The following is a 17,070-nucleotide window of genomic DNA, read 5'->3' as shown; positions in this document are numbered from 1 at the left end:
AACATAAACGCAGAAACTAATCGGGTCCAATGCTGGTCTTCGTTGAAACGACCCGTGTTTGAATCGCCACCGATCGATGCTACCAAGGCTAGCGTACGGTGCCGTATCAGTTTATTGAAGCAAAAAATTATACTGAATAACCCCATTTTTAGGTAAAAAAAAAAAAAGAAAAAACAACCGCCTATATAACATTGCCTCGCAGTATCACCGAAGGCTTCTTTTTTGAGAACGGAACCATCGAGTTGGGCCTTTTCTCGTTAGATAACTATGTAAAGTAATGATTACTACTCGTAAAGCACTGGAACGTGAAAAAAACCTTGCGATTCGCGACTGATTAATTGTCGGCAACGGGTTGTGATTCGTTTAGTTTTAGATTATCTGGATCCTGTGTTCAGGACGTGAATAGGTCTCTTTCTCGTCTACGACTATATCGAACCATGACAATCATAATGATGATCCTTCTATCATGAGCTTCTAGAAGTTTTACATTAAAGGTATTGCTGTCCTTAAAACAACAGAGCATCAAGGAAGGACATCAAACTATTTGCTCCCAAAAAAGAGTTTTGTCTGTTCAGTGTCGATGAGCGTTCCTGCTAATTTACAATTGGTTCAAGCTGCTATAGATTAGTTGTACGGAGTCGGAGCCTTAACGCTAAAACTTTCTTTTAGCAGAATCCTTCCATGAAGGAAATCTCCCAGCAAATTTAGAAAACCCAAATTTACACAAAGATATTAGTTCATGGTTGACTGGGTGCTGCCGATCCCAAAAACAGAATTTATGGTCAAGGGGTCGCCTGTTGAGGACATTGACTATACCCTAATTTTTTTTAGTCACCACCATCGACACTGCCTAATGTGCCAATAAAAACATTCTAAAAGTAGAACGTTTTAATCTGATACCTTGTACCGGTATTACTCAATTATATATATAGTATGTAAGCTATTATTCATTTAATAGTCATATCCAGTACTTCTTGGCTGTGGAACGGATGATATTGCTGATCGACCGATCAGAACAGCGCCGCGAGCACAGAAAGAAGGACACTGAATGGCAAGGCTAGGCAGCCTTTAATTAATAACAACATTTAGAAAGAATTGAGCTTATTTCCTTCGAATTGTAATACCGATCGATTAGTTACTGATCAACTGATCAGAGATTCATACCAAACGCGAGGTGAATACATGCAGACAATGATAAATCGGATTAAGCTCAACTATAATTACGAAATAAAAATATCAATTACTTTTATCTTCAAATATTAACATCTGAGATGTAGGCACAGTTTATTAGACAAGTCACGTACTGCTGAACGAATAGGTGTGACGCGATTGAAAGTAGACAACTGAATATGTCTTCATAAGCATCAAAATGCACGTATATAAGCTTCCAAAAGGATGATGATCGGCTGAAACTAAAAAATTGGTTGGTCGCTAATGGGGCGGGGGGTGAAAACGTCCATCATATAATGTAAAGGTTATTTTTTCTATTTACTGGTTACGTGTCTGCCATTTTGGCACGATGATTATCTGGAAAAAGAAAGGGGAGACTTAAGATCGAAACAGCTAGATTAGTTCCCAGAGTACATAACTTTGTCGATGTTATCCTGATTAAGGTTTTAATCTTATTCCAAAAGCAGCTGGTTGAATGAAGTTATTGTTTTGAACTATTTTGCTTGAGTTTAATACAATTGTGGTAATATAATTCCCTGGTAGAGGAGTAACTGCTTGGCGTACAGTGTGTAATATACAATCAGAAATTACCCGTTAGCCTACGTTACCCGTAGCGCTTGGGGCAAACAAAAAAATATCTTACACTTTGAGAAGGCCGCTGGACTTGCCTACGACTTTACAGCTAACGTTGTGATGAATGTCGCGATCTGCAACCTTCTTTTAAACAAAAAAAAAAAGGATCTCTTAGATCGAGAATGAGGAAGCACCAGTAATTAACCTCTGAGAACCTTGTCTTCTACAGCACAATATTATCGTGACCGTCGTGACCTTTAGAAGTGTCTTCTTTTGTCGAGCGTAGTTTGACTTTTGTATGTTTAGTGTTAGTTTAGAGGGACATCATGCATACAGGTAGCCACTGGGGCAAACCTAATCATTTACATTTTTTTTATTATTATGTTTGGTTTTATTACGCTCATTAATTTCGGTGTCGTTTCTATTAACGTGCCCAATATACTAGCTCCTTATACATTTGATACATCAATCATGATTCAGTAATTTGTCGTTCGCTTGCCAGCAAATCAATTGTGTAATCAACCCCTTGTATAAATTAACAATTACACTTATGGCCCACATGTTCGTCTCTCTACCCATGCACCATTGTCACTGCTCGACAAAACATAGGCCATGCGTGCGTATAACTTTCAGGACTGAACGGCCTGTTTTTCTTGTCATCCCTGCCACACTCGTCCATGTTATTGCTTTTTTTATTATTAGAACCGAGATTGCTTATATACGCGCCGTTGTCAAGTAGTTCACGTTTATTTATACCTCAGAGGAGACATGCGCTCATTGCTTCTTTAGGCGGCAGTTACTACGCTTCTATCAGTTTGTTATTACTCTACCGAGGTAAAAGTCACAGTAATTATGTTTGACGTCATTTTGAATAAAACGCCACGGCCATATAGTTGACGGATCAGTAAAAACTTTTGCGAACGAGAGAAAACAATTGATCCAACGAGTCTTATGGAGACAGATAGAAAGTTAGCTGTTACTATTTGTTTCATCACCTGTTATGCCGGTGTAATCTAGCGTCGACGTGTGCGCAAGTGTCCCTGCGTAAATCATATGGAGAACGGCTATCAGTCGTATTTCCGTCTGCGTTTCCGGTGCACCCGACGACGTCATTCGGCAGCGTTGCCTGCCAGAACGATGGTTTAGATTAGTTTTCATTTTCTTATATTTCAATATGTTTTGTTATTTTCTCTATGCGATGCGTATGTGGCATTTCGAGACATAGCCATAGTGCAGATCGGCCTGCCACTGTTTCATGTTTACGCCTGCTAGTACAACCAGCTGGTCGTCTGCACCGTTTACCGTAATTGTTACAGCCGTTCTCTACAAAAAAAAAAAGCACTTAGATCTGAAATAGCCAAAAAATTGGTCCTAGGGAGCAAACTAACATAAGGCTAAATACTAACGTGTAAAAAAAGAATTACGGCCCTTCTGTATCTAGCGAATATAAGCTAAACAAAACTGAATGATTTTTACTTGTAGCTATTTAATGATATGCATTAGGAAAAAGCAAATGCTCTCACCTATCTACATATAAACACCACTAATTAGGTTAATGTTTGTCGGGTTTGTAGCTACGTAAAACATTACGTCCGTACACGTGATTACCCTTTATTATGGTAGAATTCAATTTGATCGGACATTTGTCACTGTCTTTCTACATGCATATGTAACAACATTGTTCAAGCTATTCTCGATGTACTTCTATTTTATTTCTGTTATTTTCTGGGTCCAGCTCTTCAGCTGAAGCAGCCGGTAAAAGTGACATTTCTCATTATATGGTCTGGGCTTTCAGCATCCTTTGCCAACTTGGCGAGTCCATTTCGGAGTACCATAAATTGCAGATGTAATCAGTAACATAGTATTTCACTAGTAAACCAGTGCCACATTATAGTGATATATATATATATATATATATGAATACTGTTAAATCATTTCGTACGCTTAGAACCTTTGTGACAGGTTGAACGTTGAAGACTGTGGTGTTGTTGAAAAGCATGTTCCGGCATCGATTTCAATAGGGTAGGACGACGGACGTATTGAACTATTCATTGTACCGGCCAGCTGGAAAGTAGATTCGATCCCTGCTTTCGGTTCGGTGAACGACTCATTCGTCACCTACATGATATGCTACACGTACCAAACTAGTAAGGTTTACTTTTGACAAGCAATAGACATAATTGTAAGAATACTCTTATTCATTGCCCTTACTTTTTTCCGGCACATGTTTCAGAACAAAATAAATTGGTGACCGTATTATAGGGTACGCGTTCTTTTGCGGAGCCTTCGATATCTGGGTTAGACTTGGATTATGTGGACTTGTTATTGTTATATCAAGAATTTCATTTCGTAAGTGCTATATTAAGGCCTATATATTATATAAGGTTATGGATCGCATTATCAAGGTTTTACGGGAGACCTTATTTACAAACCGAATTTAATTATTGGTCACTCTAAATTAATTTTTATAGAACAGCACAGTGTGCTTATGGTGACGTCGACTGTGTCTGACAAGAAACCGAAAGTAGATATATATTACAAATCCGTACTATTGATAGCTATTGGTTAGTAGCAGACATTCAAGGTCGGCCTTGTACCCGCTTCTCACAAAAAGACGTTTTGGATTAAGAACCAGTTTGTACGGGTATTTTACACAGGTTTCATACATTGGCATTGTATTGGCGGATTCGTTATTCTAATCAATTGCACCAAGCCGAGTGTACATATATATATATATAGATATATATATATATATGGCCAAAAGTAACAAAAGATGCTTAACAGAGTGTCCTGAAGTAGACTTATTCTAGGTGGTTATAAGAACCACAACTAATATTCTACTACCGTTTTTAATATTTCTGATCTATATTTCGTTGTCATGCCCTTAGTTGGCATGCTTCCAAGAAAACTCTAGCCGTCTCATGGCACACAAGTTACTTTCGATCGGGTCCCGCTGCTCCTTCTTGTTTCTTTTCTTAGAATAAATAATATCTACCAAATAAAAATATCTACTGTACATCAACGTCTTCCTACGTTTTTGCGTTTCCAGTGGAACCGGAGTTTAAATACATTGGAAATATGCACGGCAACGAAGTGCTTGGACGTGAGATGCTGCTGAAGCTGGCGGATGACCTGTGCAAGCAATATAACGCGGGCGATCCCGAGGTGACACGGCTGATTAACACAACCCGTATTCACATCATGCCATCTATGAACCCTGACGGCTGGGACAAGGCCACGGAAGTAAGGACAACAGGCCATGCTGCTGGCGCCAGCAGCAGCACTAGTGCTGCCGGCTTAAACGGTGCAGGCATCGGGGTCAGCCATTTAGCCCTTTCCTTCCCACAATTGCTACGTATGTGGTGGGTGAGTTCAGGACATGAGGACGTTTATAGACGAGAAGACGATAACGGCAATACGAGACGATCGGTCAGTACGATCGTACAAAGTCCAGTGCTCTCAATACGTTAACTTAACCCTTTCGGAAGGAGTTTCACAACAGATCAGGAAAGACAGCGTTCATTTAGCAGACCTCTTTTTGGTTTGGCCCTACTTGTCGTCCGGATAAATCTTTGACTTCAAATAATCAAGCTAAAACTCGAACAGTTAGCTTACGCCGACCACAGTTAGGGCAGTATATAAAATAGGTATTTAAAATGGCGTTTGGTAAAATCTTCAAGTGTTCATAACTAGCAAAGCCATTCTTTTAATAATGTTGCAAAAATAATTAAATGTGTATTCTAGCCTCCTGTTTCTGGATATCATTGACGACGGGTAAACTGGAAAAGTTTACGTTATATAATATCGATTCACATCATAACAAAGTGTGTTACAACTGCTGATTAATCAGCTAGTTGTTATATATTAGGTTCTATATTAAATGTATAGTGTATGGACTCTTTCGTCGTAGTGGCCGAATGGGATGGGACTGTTAAATCCTTGTACCAAAAAGGCCACAAGGCCTATATAGAAAATCAATATATGTGAATATATGCAGAAGAGAGAGCCTGCAGACTGGACATGTATTGTGGTACATCCCGAGCCAAGTAAAACTATAATTAGGTGATGACGTAGGCAGATCCGTTTTAGCAACAACGATGGCTTCAGTAGGTGGAAGCTTTAGCTAAACCTGCTTAAAGTATTCAGCGATAATTGAGGACGCACTAAAGGATTATAGGTAATTTTGTAAGACTTTTTTATAATCGTAAATGTTAGACAAGGTACAATAGGCGCAACTAGGTCACCTCAGCTGATACGCTGTAGACAAGTAGTAATGGTTAGGGGCACGTTCTCCTATAACATCTTGGCTAAAACTACTAACCTCTCATTGAGGCTCGTAGTCCTTATAGGATTATCAGCAGATAACATCCAGGCAGTCCCAGGGATTTAAAGATACTTTGCACAGATTAGTTTTTTCGATACATAACCATATAATTACATGTGATGATTTAAAAGATGGATATCGAATGGTATCAGGTTTGAAGGATGAATGGGGGCTGTTGGGCTTTCTGTCGTCAATCGTCTCTGTAAACGTTCCATTCTTGTGTCTTGAATTGACCTTTGTTTAGAGTGGTGTTTATTTGTCACCTGCCCTTGATCGATTTCACGCACTGCACGAACTGCCGTCTCTTGCACAACCAACACATGCTATACTAGGAGGACCCACCTTTCTTTCGGAAACTATTAACTTCTGTGAGATCCCTCAACTTCTGTACATCTCCAAAAAAAACCCGTGCTTAAAATATTCTGTGACGTCCTTTAGCTTCGAGCTCTGTCAGTTCACGACTCTGCTTTATCGGTATGTCTACGTAACTTTGTCGCTCACTAAACATCTACCAAGAAAGTGGCAAGTGGACATTGCTCTTTCCAGCTCTCTTTTTTCAATTGAAATTAGTTAACCCAACAGTTATTTCGGCAAAGATTGGCCCAGTTGCTTAAAATTAAGATGACATTTTTGTCTTTTAGCTCTTTTTAGTGGTCTTAGACATTCACAAGCATGACACGACCTATTGACCTTATGATGGCTGGTATAGAAAAAAACAGATTATTCTGTTTTGTGTACCTTTTTATACTATAACTGCATTTACCTGAGCCAAGCTTTAAATATCAAAACGTTATAAAATTAGCATGAGAACGCACTTAAAAGCCCCCTTGAAAGCAAACCCTAAAAGCATCTAGTTAAAGTTACATACATATTTCAAACAACGTATATGAGGTTCTTCGATTACTAAACGTTCATAACTGAACTTCCTATAATCTTTTTAATTACGTAGCGTGTTTACATAAATAACTTATCTTACTTTTACAATTACGATTTTTATAGTTTCGATATACGACAAAAAGCAATATTGCCTAGTAAAGATTCTAATTGTTTGTCCGATAGGGTTAATTTTATAGAACAGCGGTCATCTTCCGAATCAAGACCGATCGGCATCATACGATCTATATTCATACCCAAAAGTTGTTATGAGCAAAGAGAAATGTTTTTTTTCTTTTTTTTTTTTTTTTCGACTTAAGAAACGTTATTTCGGCGGCATTTTGCAGAGTATTCCACGGTGCACTTTTCAATTGTACTTTTCTTGGTTCTGTCACGAGTGGCCTTAAGTTTGATAATTCTGCATGTTTTGCTAATGAATGCATGAACGCTACCAGGAGCTGCATGATCCCAAAGTGATGCGATGACTAAACGTACCATTAGACATTGAGTATGTTCGTCTGCTATCTAATCTAAATTACTACGATTCATTGTACCGTTTCATCGTCAATACGTTAGAGCAAACGAGATTGGCTGACGGGCCGCGGAAACGCAAACGACGTGGATCTAAACCGAGATTTCCCCAACCTGAACCGGAAGTACAACAAAATTCGCAGGGCAGATAGTGATGCAAAGGCTCACCATCTCTTCGATGGTAACCTCGATCATGCCGTAAGGATCTGACCACCGAGTTTTCATTAACGTCTATCGAAGTGCTTTGAAGTTGATTTCTAACTAAATTCTACTTTGTACATTAAAATATTTGCCTAAAATAGCGCTAACTAATGAATTGAAATAAAGAGCAGCATTTCAATGGTATCCTTAACAGAGAACGTCCGATTTTAGCAAGCTTAACTTTGCTGCTTAGCCAATAACGGCGTTGGCACTGTTGAAATGTTTTCACTTCAGATCCAGCCGGAGACCCGCGCTGTCATCGAGTGGATCATCTCGAAACCTTTTGTGCTCTCAGCCAATCTTCACGGAGGCGCCCTTGTTGCTAATTATCCCTTTGACGATACAGCTGACGGAACCGTTAGAAGGTAGTAAAGACACTCTTTATATAAAATTACGTCTATCGTCCGATGCAGCGACATGGTAATCATGTGATCTAATAGAAAATCGTGATCATCGGTCAGCTTCTCGTTCGAATCCTTGACCACTTCAAAGAGCAAAGGACAGTACAGCTATTGCGACCTCGTTTTCCATTCTTGAGTGTTTCGTCCTTTTTTCATTCCAGGTACACCGCCTCACCTGATGATGATGTGTTTAGGTACCTGGCCAGAGTATACGCAGACAACCATCCTGATATGCATATTGGGAGATCTTGTGATGCGAGCGATGGCTTTCAGAATACCAAAGGTAAATCTAAATGGCCGCATAGTAGATAGAGCTGCCCACTCAAAGCCTAACTTCGTTCGCTTAAGCTATGCGCATGCTTTGATTTGAAGCCCAGGTACAGCGAATGAGCAAACCTTAGCTTAACTATCTTCAAAATAAAACACATGAGGCTGATGATGTACCTAAATAGTGCTATTTTCTATTCCTTCTAATCGTCTTCCGTATAAGCGGCTGGAAAGACCATAGCTGAGTAAAAATCAACAAAAGTTCGTAGATTACATCCTGAATTGATTTTCCCATACTCTCTGTGTTAATCCGCTGGTGACACACTGTTTGTTATCTACATAGTTATGGGAATGGCGTTGGTGGCTTCGTGTGACAGATCTCTGCGGAGCAACAGATGTCTGTGTAAAGGGAGAGCTAAATCGCTTTTCGACGAGTCTTGCCAAACGAACGCCAACAAATGAATAAAGGCCCTGCCGGCATCTAAAGACAGCCACCATTACCATAAGTAATAGCTGTGTCTAATACTGAGTGTGTCCGGAAAATGCACACGAAGTCCTTCGCTGCCAGGCGTCAACGAAGCGTTTACCGCGTCACCAAAGTTGTGGACGCGTGACGACATCACGTGAATGCCGTGCGCTTCGCGTCGCTCCTTCCGTAGGCGAGCAGACTGCCAAAAGCATGTCAAACGCCCAGCAGTGTCTCTGAAGTACTAGCGAAGCCGCTTGGCCAAGTCCGCCTGGGTCTTAGTCGCGATCCCTCGCCGACGTATCGGCCTCAGATAGAATCGCGCTACCAATAGCGTGAAAGGTTCCGGCTGTTGCTGAAGGCAGAAGATGTAACAGCCCAACAACTTCGTGTTATAATGCCTTCACATCCGCTACAACTCTGAATTCTTGAACGTCGGTAAATTAGTTGGTCACTGTTAGATAGGCAGGGTGTTACGATGTCGGCGAATCGCGCAGGGCTATCGAAAACGTGCGCCACATTCATCAGTGTCTGTTCCTTTACAGACACGAACAAGCAGGCTAAAGTGTGTCGAAAAATGCATCAAAGCAAGATACATCTGTTTGAGTAAGAAGTTGCAAATCTACGTATGGCATAGCAGGCACTATGAGATGGATAGCCGTTCAACCGTTGGGGATAGTAATGGGCGTAGTATCGATCGCGATAGATTAATTAGGATGTTCTGCACTTTCTATGCGAGTACAATCGGTGAGCATACATGAACATGTCCTGAAGCAGTGATATAATTCAACGTATTTAAGATTGTTATTGTTTGAAAGAGACGCTTGCCAGTTATCTTCTTCTTCGGGGCTTCTTCATCGCTATCAGTATTGGCTACGACAAGGAAATAGCGAACCAAAAACTCCACCTCTTAGTCCTCGTCCCCGGGGTGAAGGTCTCTATGCGATTACCATCATCTGTCTGATATCGAAATCAATATAGCGCACCAAGAAGTACGTCACTTACTTCTATTTCTAGCTGCCTATGTCGCGCTACTATAGCACTGGGTCTGGGTTCGCCCTCAGAACGGTGTTACTGAAAGTTATCAATCAGTGCTAATGGTTCTTTTAGGTGAGCGCTTCCCGACACGCTATTGGGTGTGCTATCGAAATGACTCCCGCTGTCAGACTCCCCTATGTATATTTTTTCAATAGTTCAGCAGCCGGATTCGCCTCCTCAAGCAAGCCACACATGACGCTTAGTATAAGGAGCTACCAGTATTAGAAAGGGTTGTCTTCGAGCGGCCGTTAGTGCAAGTCTGGTATGTACCGTTATAAGATAATCAGGACACAAGCCTAATGGTGCTTGGAGCTGTCGTCAGAATTTACTTTACGTGGTCGTCGACGATTGGCCAAGAAAGGTTTGCACTTATTCACTGTGACGAAGCTCTAGTGATTTATTAATTGTGACTGCGTGAATTTATATAGAATATTATAAGATAATGTTATCAACGGCCCTTTGCCACTCGCTTCCATTTCTAGGTGCCTTTACCGTATGCTGCACTGCCCAGCCATCCTCACAATGTTGTTAACGGAAATCAATGGCCAACGGCTACAGCTTCCGCAAACAAACCGCCATTATTGATCGATCATATGTAGAATAAATCTACAAGTAGTTACTTCATTTAGTAATTTACTCATTTATAAATTTGCTAAGTAGTCCACGAAAGATCAGTAAAATAACAATCAAATAATACAGTAATATGAACAAATAAGCCATGATGCCCCATTTAAACACTTCGTTATCTCTATCCAGATTGGCCAACATGGTCAGACGGCCGGATTGTCGACGTGGCGATGCTGCTTAGCTTCAGACATCGAAATTACCTTCGAATTAGACAGTCTCGAATAGACGAGTTCCGCTTATGTCTTGGATACGGAAACTGTTTGATTTTTCTGTGGTTGCTAACTTATGCGTATCCTCCTGACCTTATCATCGATTTAAACAAATAGGTATACAGTATGCTAACGATTATTACCTAACCCACCGTATTCCGTTTATTTTAGGCATCACGAATGGTGCTGCTTGGTACGCAGTGGCCGGAGGAATGCAGGACTTTAACTATCTTTCATCTAACGATTTCGAAATCACACTGGAGCTCGGATGTGAAAAATACCCTTCGGCAGATCAACTCCCGATTGAATGGAAGCGCAATCGACGAGCTCTCTACGAATTCATGTGGAGAGTGCGTGGCCTTAAATTTTGAATCAAATTAACTTGCAATCAAGTACATTGGCAATATTCGTTGAACATAAGCTTACTCGTTTTATGTAGGATAATAATTTAACAATAGTAATAATAAAGTATCGCAAAACTATCTACCTGTCTGTTGACAGGCGCTTTGAGAAATCAGCAGAAGGTATATATCATTAAGCGCGTGCATTTCAACCTCTTCTTGTAGCAGCAGATTCTTTTGTTGAATTAGCTTACCGATAACCTGTTTCGCCTTCCAGACCCATCAGGGTATCAAGGGATTTGTCGTTGATGCTGAAACCCACCAGCCGATTTCCGGAGCAGAGATTTCAATATTCAACATCAGTGATGATGGAGTACCCACACGCCTGAAGCACGATGTTACTTCAACGAAGGCCGGGGAATTTTGGCGCATCCTCTTGCCTGGTAGGCTTTCCTAGACATCATTAGGCGTTTAATGGACAAAATATTGACTCTTTTTCCCCAAATATGTACGTATGATACCTAAGCAGAGGGCTTCTTCTGATAATGCCAGAAGCCGAAGCTGTGATTACCTTACCGCAAGTCATTCGGCATTAGAAAGCCTCGTCTATTTACCGAATTATCTGGTACTTACTGCAGCCAGTTTTATAGTCAATCGCACCCTTGCGGCACATTTCCCAACGTAGACTCGGATATCCATGGGTGTACGATCAGCCGATGTCTTTGCAAGATGCCACTCCACTCTTGATAGCAAAAGTTGAAGAGTCGTAACCTCTTAGACAATCTCGCATTGCCTGCTCGATTCTCGCGCCGTCCCCAAACTCTCGAGCGGATCTTCCACGTTCAAGCCGTCTCTTCTGTATAATATAAGACCGCTCATGGGATCTTGAAGCTATACGCAAAAAACGATGTGTCTACGTAATCGCTTCCAGGGGGATTTTGAAAGCCTATACCGCGTAGACCGTAAAGCATGTATACATTAGGTTGTGCTACTTCCAAGGTTTATAGTAATATTTGAATCCATTTCGAGCCGAGGCTTAGATAAAATAAAGTTCAGGAGTTTAATATGTGAGAGCTTCATAGGATCAGACGAATCCCTTAAGAGCGGTTAGGTCCAATCTGCATAATATTTTAGTCTCGACTTACAACAAAGTTATATTACTAGCATATAGCAGGTGCATGAACGTTCATATATGAATGAATTATCAATTCGTCCTACGTTTTCACTAAGCCTTGACGTCAGTGCTGAACTTGCCATATCTGAATTCTATCTGCCTATCTGAATTTAGGCCATTATACGGTTCAGGCCTCAGCACCAGGCTATGAGGCTCAGCGAGTCACTCTGACGGTTCAACCGTTCAGCAAAAATTCCGACCCAACCCGGGTCGACTTCAAGCTGCAGCCGCTCGAGGTTACGGTGAGTGGGAGGTCGGTATCAGTTTTATTTCCTTTTGAAAATGCATCTGTTTTTGACTAAGACATCGCAGGCTCCACCCGTTACGCACTAACAGAGAATGAGTCTCACGGGTCAACCAAAATTTGCAAGTGCTACCCCGAGTGACTCGTAAAAATTTTTAACACATTAATACTACTAAACTCATCCGCGCAAAGGTAAAATGCATGAATTTTCTGTAACAGCAACAGCTGCTAAGTGGTAAGGAATGAACCAGATAGCGAAAAGAAAGATAACAATTAGATAACACCAGGAACTTAACTCAAAATCGAAACAATCTCTCTTATTTATTTATTTATTTTGCTTATTTTTTTTTTCTAAAGTAGCTCTTATTCATTTTGCCCTAGTATTTTTCTCCGCCTCATTACGTACAATGGTTATCGCGTATTTCATGTCATTTTTGCATGCGTTCGTTAAGCTCTATTGCATGTCCTGTTTTGATAAAGAAACTGGCGAAGATTAGTATCGATCGTACGTTAATTGGGCTCGGACCTAACTAAATATATATATATATATATACATTTTTCCAGTATTAATTTAATTTAGCGTTAAGCCGCTTTCCAAGTAACTTGTAATCGATATCGAAACCATGTCGTACTTGTGTGCAGGATATAATCAATGTTCGTCTTTTCATTAAAGGAACTTTTACTAAGTTTAACTGCAAGGTCCACGATTCAACTTTTCTTTCGGCTCTATTCGTATAACCAATAGGATAAGTATATATTCTATTCAACAGTGGGATAAATTTTTTGAAAAACGCTCACGACCAGATCAAATTTAGAAGTTACGTTACAGTGATACAGTTACGATTCTAGCGCACCAGATTTCTTCCCTGCATTTGTATTTGCACTAACCGAATTTACGTACGCAATTACCCGCTGCGTCCAATCCGCCCTGCGTCACAAATTGCAGGTACCAACCAGAGATGCGAACTCCGATCCAGACAAAGAATCGCTTGATATTCTCGCGCTGATCGAAGCGGAGGCCCGACGTATCAGACTCCAAGAACGTGAGCAACAGCTGGAACGCGAGCAGAATTTCATGGAACGACTGCTCCAAGATCAACAGGACAACTAAATATAGGACTTTAATATGACGATCCTTTTGCTCGAAAAAGCAGAGCAAAACGAACGCGTATTAAGAAAAAACGGCCACATTGGTAAAGAAAAGCTAACTATACCTGGCGTACCTAAGAGGCTCGTCAAGCTATATGCATCTAAGGGGAAAACATACTCGGGCATAATCGTTTATTAATTATAATTACGTGCTGTATAATATAAAAAAGAACAAGAATGTGATTTGGATGGAGTTGTGTGTGTAAACTGTGCAGAAAACTGCACGCTTAACAGGCATGGGGCTAAGTATACGAAACAAGACGTATGTAGTGGAGTCTAGCTAACGGTGCGCTGTTCGTAATTATTATGATTATATATATAAGCTGTGGTAAAAGACTTGGATAGAAGCGTCATTTACAGCTGAAGAGAATGGACAGCAGATAGTCTGCGTGGGAAAAAGCTTAATTCTACAAAATCAATAGTCATACGAAGAGAGGTTATACGCTGGAAATTTAAAGGGACCTAAATTAGATTATGGCCGTATTTAGAGAAAAGGTTGCATACCTAATTAACCTGTCTGGAAAGACAATAGCAAGTAAACGCGCTTCTCCCGGTCGAACACCGTTTGTCAGTTTCGATGATCCTGTACAAATCGGGTTTCGGTAGTTAACTGGTTGCAGAAATACCACTGAATCGTACATAATTGATCGGTTTTACTTTGAGAACCTTAAAACTGATATTGGTTGAGATCCTAAATACATCGCCAGCAGGGCAGGACATTGCAGTTAGTAGGATATGTGATAGAACATGCAGACAGATCTGTGTTTGAGTACTCTGCTATAATATCAGTTTCTCGAATGTATGATTCTTGCTTCTTTTTAATGCAACTGTTGCATGTTCTATCCTCGTTGGTGCAGCTCGTTAAAGGCTAAGATCAACGAACTATAGCCTATGTTCAATTCATGGCAGTTGAACAAGATGTCATCGAATGTGGGCCAGTGTTTTGTATATGAAACTTCTTACGATGCGAAACACTAAAGTTCGGTTCATATCGCCCTAAATCATGCGGAACTTTAGCTGTGTTTTATGTAAAATAACTATAAGCAGAACTGATGCGTTGCGTCAGCCGTCCCAGGCACGCTTTGTACAAGCGAAAAAAGATCAGGATTTTGCATGGAGCAAAGCAATTGACAGAGCTTACGCGTAGGTTGATTTGTTTCAACGTTGATTACAAGCCTAAGGAAGTTTCATTTAAATATCAATTAACTGTATTCATTCCCCTAAATATCAGAACCCATTAGTTTGTGATAGGATTATGATGTTTTGAACAGTCTGCTCAGTTTTATGAATAACTTATTTCTTATCGCTCTGAAAACGTTCATCTATCTTCGCCTCGCCTCGCCTCATCCCTGGCATACATCCTGTTCCACGTAAAACTTTGCAATTGTCGTATATATATAATCTACCCGAGTATATATATATACTTTCTTGAAAGCGATGTGACAGACTCTCTCCTCTATAAACGTAGAATGTGGAGACGATGAGCTTGGGAAACTCGCGTGAATGATCTTTGATGTGGGTAGAACTATTACCGGATACGTTCTTTGCCCTCCTAGCGGAAACTGCTATAGAAAATAAGCTACTGAGATTCTGGCACAGTTCAGCAAAGGGCTTTTGATGTATCCAAACGCAGTTGTGTCGGAACGCTTGTGGAGAACGTAGCAAAATACGAGTGCTTGTTTTCAGTTTGTAATCACTTGCTGTGGTGTTTGACCTTTCGAGCGGCTTCGTCGGATGTGGAAGTGGTGCTTCATTAATGATGCTGAAAAATTCAGATAAAAACATCAGAAAACAAAAAACGAAAATTGAGTGCTTATACAGAATCGTAAAGATTAACCAAGTATCTAATGGCATCGTTATGTTCTAAATTTGGCGCTTTTTTTTTTTTTTTTACTACAGCTAGATGTTTGTAGTAAACCCACGCACTTTTCCGAGTTCATTCGCTATTTTGGCAAACCAGGTGTACTCAATTTTTCTAATTAATTCTCTTTAGAATATGGGCTTGGGTGGCTTAAAGTGGGCTTATAATTGCTCTTTTATGTTGGCCTTATTAAATTACCTATTATACGCCAAAGAAGTTGTTTCTCTTTTCAAAATACGTGAGCCGCTACATACATAGCCACTTAGGCCATATTTTCCCGCAGTTTTGAAGTCATCTAATTGATTTATGTTGGACCACTCCTTAACAGAGCACATTATTAAATGTTACCTCTAGAGGCATATATATATACGTGCGATCTTTATCTAACGCTGTTTTTGTCTCCTTCATGTAACCTTTATCTTCTCTTTGATCCAACGGTAATCTTCTGTAGGTTTAAAATCAATACCTAGCGATCTTAATCATCATGCTGATTTCGGATAAACATATGATATATGTTTGTATATCGATTAACTAAATAACTAGCTTTTACGGCTAAATTGTTACCACTAATAGTGCCCTTACGAATCTGCCGCCGCTCCACCGACCGCTAAACGATCAATCAATCGATCAGTGTCACAGTTCGCTGCGAAGACAGTCAACGAATCGACAAATTAGTGGTATATAAATTTTATTATATTTTATTCCTTTTATAATTATAATGGCCTATTACAATGACATTCAAGCAGTCCTTAATTATATTTTTACCGTAATTAGGCGGTGCAAATAACTGAAGTCTTTGATATGCCCAAACACTGGTGACTCGCTGTTCGTGTGGAGATGTTCGCAGTACAGGAAAGATAATTAATTACTTAGGTTTATTGTTTCGTTGAGAATTGCAGCGAGTACATATGATTTTTTATTGACAAACATTTGACAATAAAAAGAGAACTAGATTGGTCTCTTTTACAGGGCCTTAATCGATTCTCAATCGAAACCTCAATAACGACCAGTGCTTCGAGGCCTTCGTGCAGGCCTATTTTACAATACCTTAGAAAGAGAGTTGAGACGTACGTGCCGACCCTGTTTCCGAGACGATAAATAAGCCGACATAAAAATGTATTTCATCGTACCGCGAGAGAATACAGATATTAAATATAAACTGGACTTGATATTGGCCATGATGCTGATGGTTCTAATGATCGTAATAATAATAATAATAATAATAGGAATAACAGAAACGATAACTGTTAGTCGAAAAATAAGTGATAAAATAATAAATTAAAACCGTTATATCATGGCCTAGACGTGTCTTTAATTTGTTACGATTTCTATAAAAAAAAAAGTTTGACCTTTACATTGGAGAATATTGATGGCTAGCGGGGCGAGTGAGATCCGATATTGTTTTATTGTCCAAATAAAACACGTACGGGATATGTATGGTAGAACCTTGAAGTTCCCTAATCGTCTAGACTAATGTTGGGCATTGTACTTCTTCCGAACTGAGAGCCGTTATTGCATCAAGGGAATTGTTCTAAAATGGATGCGAACACAGTATGATTGTGATGTTGTTTATAGGGTAAGTGAGCATAAGACAAAGGATGCCTCGAGAGAAGGGGCACTT

At 40.0% G+C, this 17,070-nt stretch overlaps 1 protein-coding gene and 1 long non-coding RNA gene across 6 annotated transcripts in view; one reads left to right on the top strand and one right to left on the bottom strand.

The window, feature by feature from the left end:
* LOC111272575 (carboxypeptidase D) overlaps window positions 1–16,748 on the top strand; it is a 30,464-nt gene extending 13,716 nt beyond the window's left edge. Inside the window, exons 2-10 of one of the 5 annotated variants that reach the window (XR_002687606.2) lie at window positions 4,793–5,109; window positions 7,517–7,669; window positions 7,907–8,037; window positions 8,235–8,356; window positions 10,852–11,030; window positions 11,299–11,464; window positions 12,310–12,437; window positions 13,386–16,126; window positions 16,419–16,748. Coding sequence is in view for 4 of the 5 variants with exons in the window: in XM_022854108.2 (XP_022709843.1) it covers window positions 4,793–5,109; window positions 7,517–7,669; window positions 7,907–8,037; window positions 8,235–8,356; window positions 10,852–11,030; window positions 11,299–11,464; window positions 12,310–12,437; window positions 13,386–13,550 (1,361 nt within the window). In the remaining variant the exon portion in view is untranslated. Of the gene's footprint in view, window positions 1–4,792; window positions 5,110–7,516; window positions 7,670–7,906; window positions 8,038–8,234; window positions 8,357–10,851; window positions 11,031–11,298; window positions 11,465–12,309; window positions 12,449–13,385 lie in introns of all 5 variants that reach the window. The other 4 variants (XM_022854110.2, XM_022854108.2, XM_022854109.2 and 1 more) reach the window with 4 other exon arrangements.
* Window positions 1,245–3,054, bottom strand: LOC111272576 (uncharacterized). Its single transcript, XR_002687607.2, has 3 exons — window positions 2,739–3,054; window positions 1,814–1,884; window positions 1,245–1,547 (listed from the first exon to the last, which is right to left on the bottom strand). It is a non-coding gene; the product is annotated as an uncharacterized LOC111272576 (long non-coding RNA).
* Window positions 16,749–17,070: the final 322 nt, after the last annotated feature.

This window comes from Varroa jacobsoni, unplaced genomic scaffold, assembly GCF_002532875.2.
Source record: "Varroa jacobsoni isolate VJ856 unplaced genomic scaffold, vjacob_1.0 contig02639, whole genome shotgun sequence".
Lineage (NCBI taxonomy): Eukaryota > Metazoa > Arthropoda > Arachnida > Mesostigmata > Varroidae > Varroa > Varroa jacobsoni.
The sequence above is the reverse complement of the archived record's forward strand: the minus strand, read 5'-3'. Positions and strand labels throughout refer to the sequence as shown.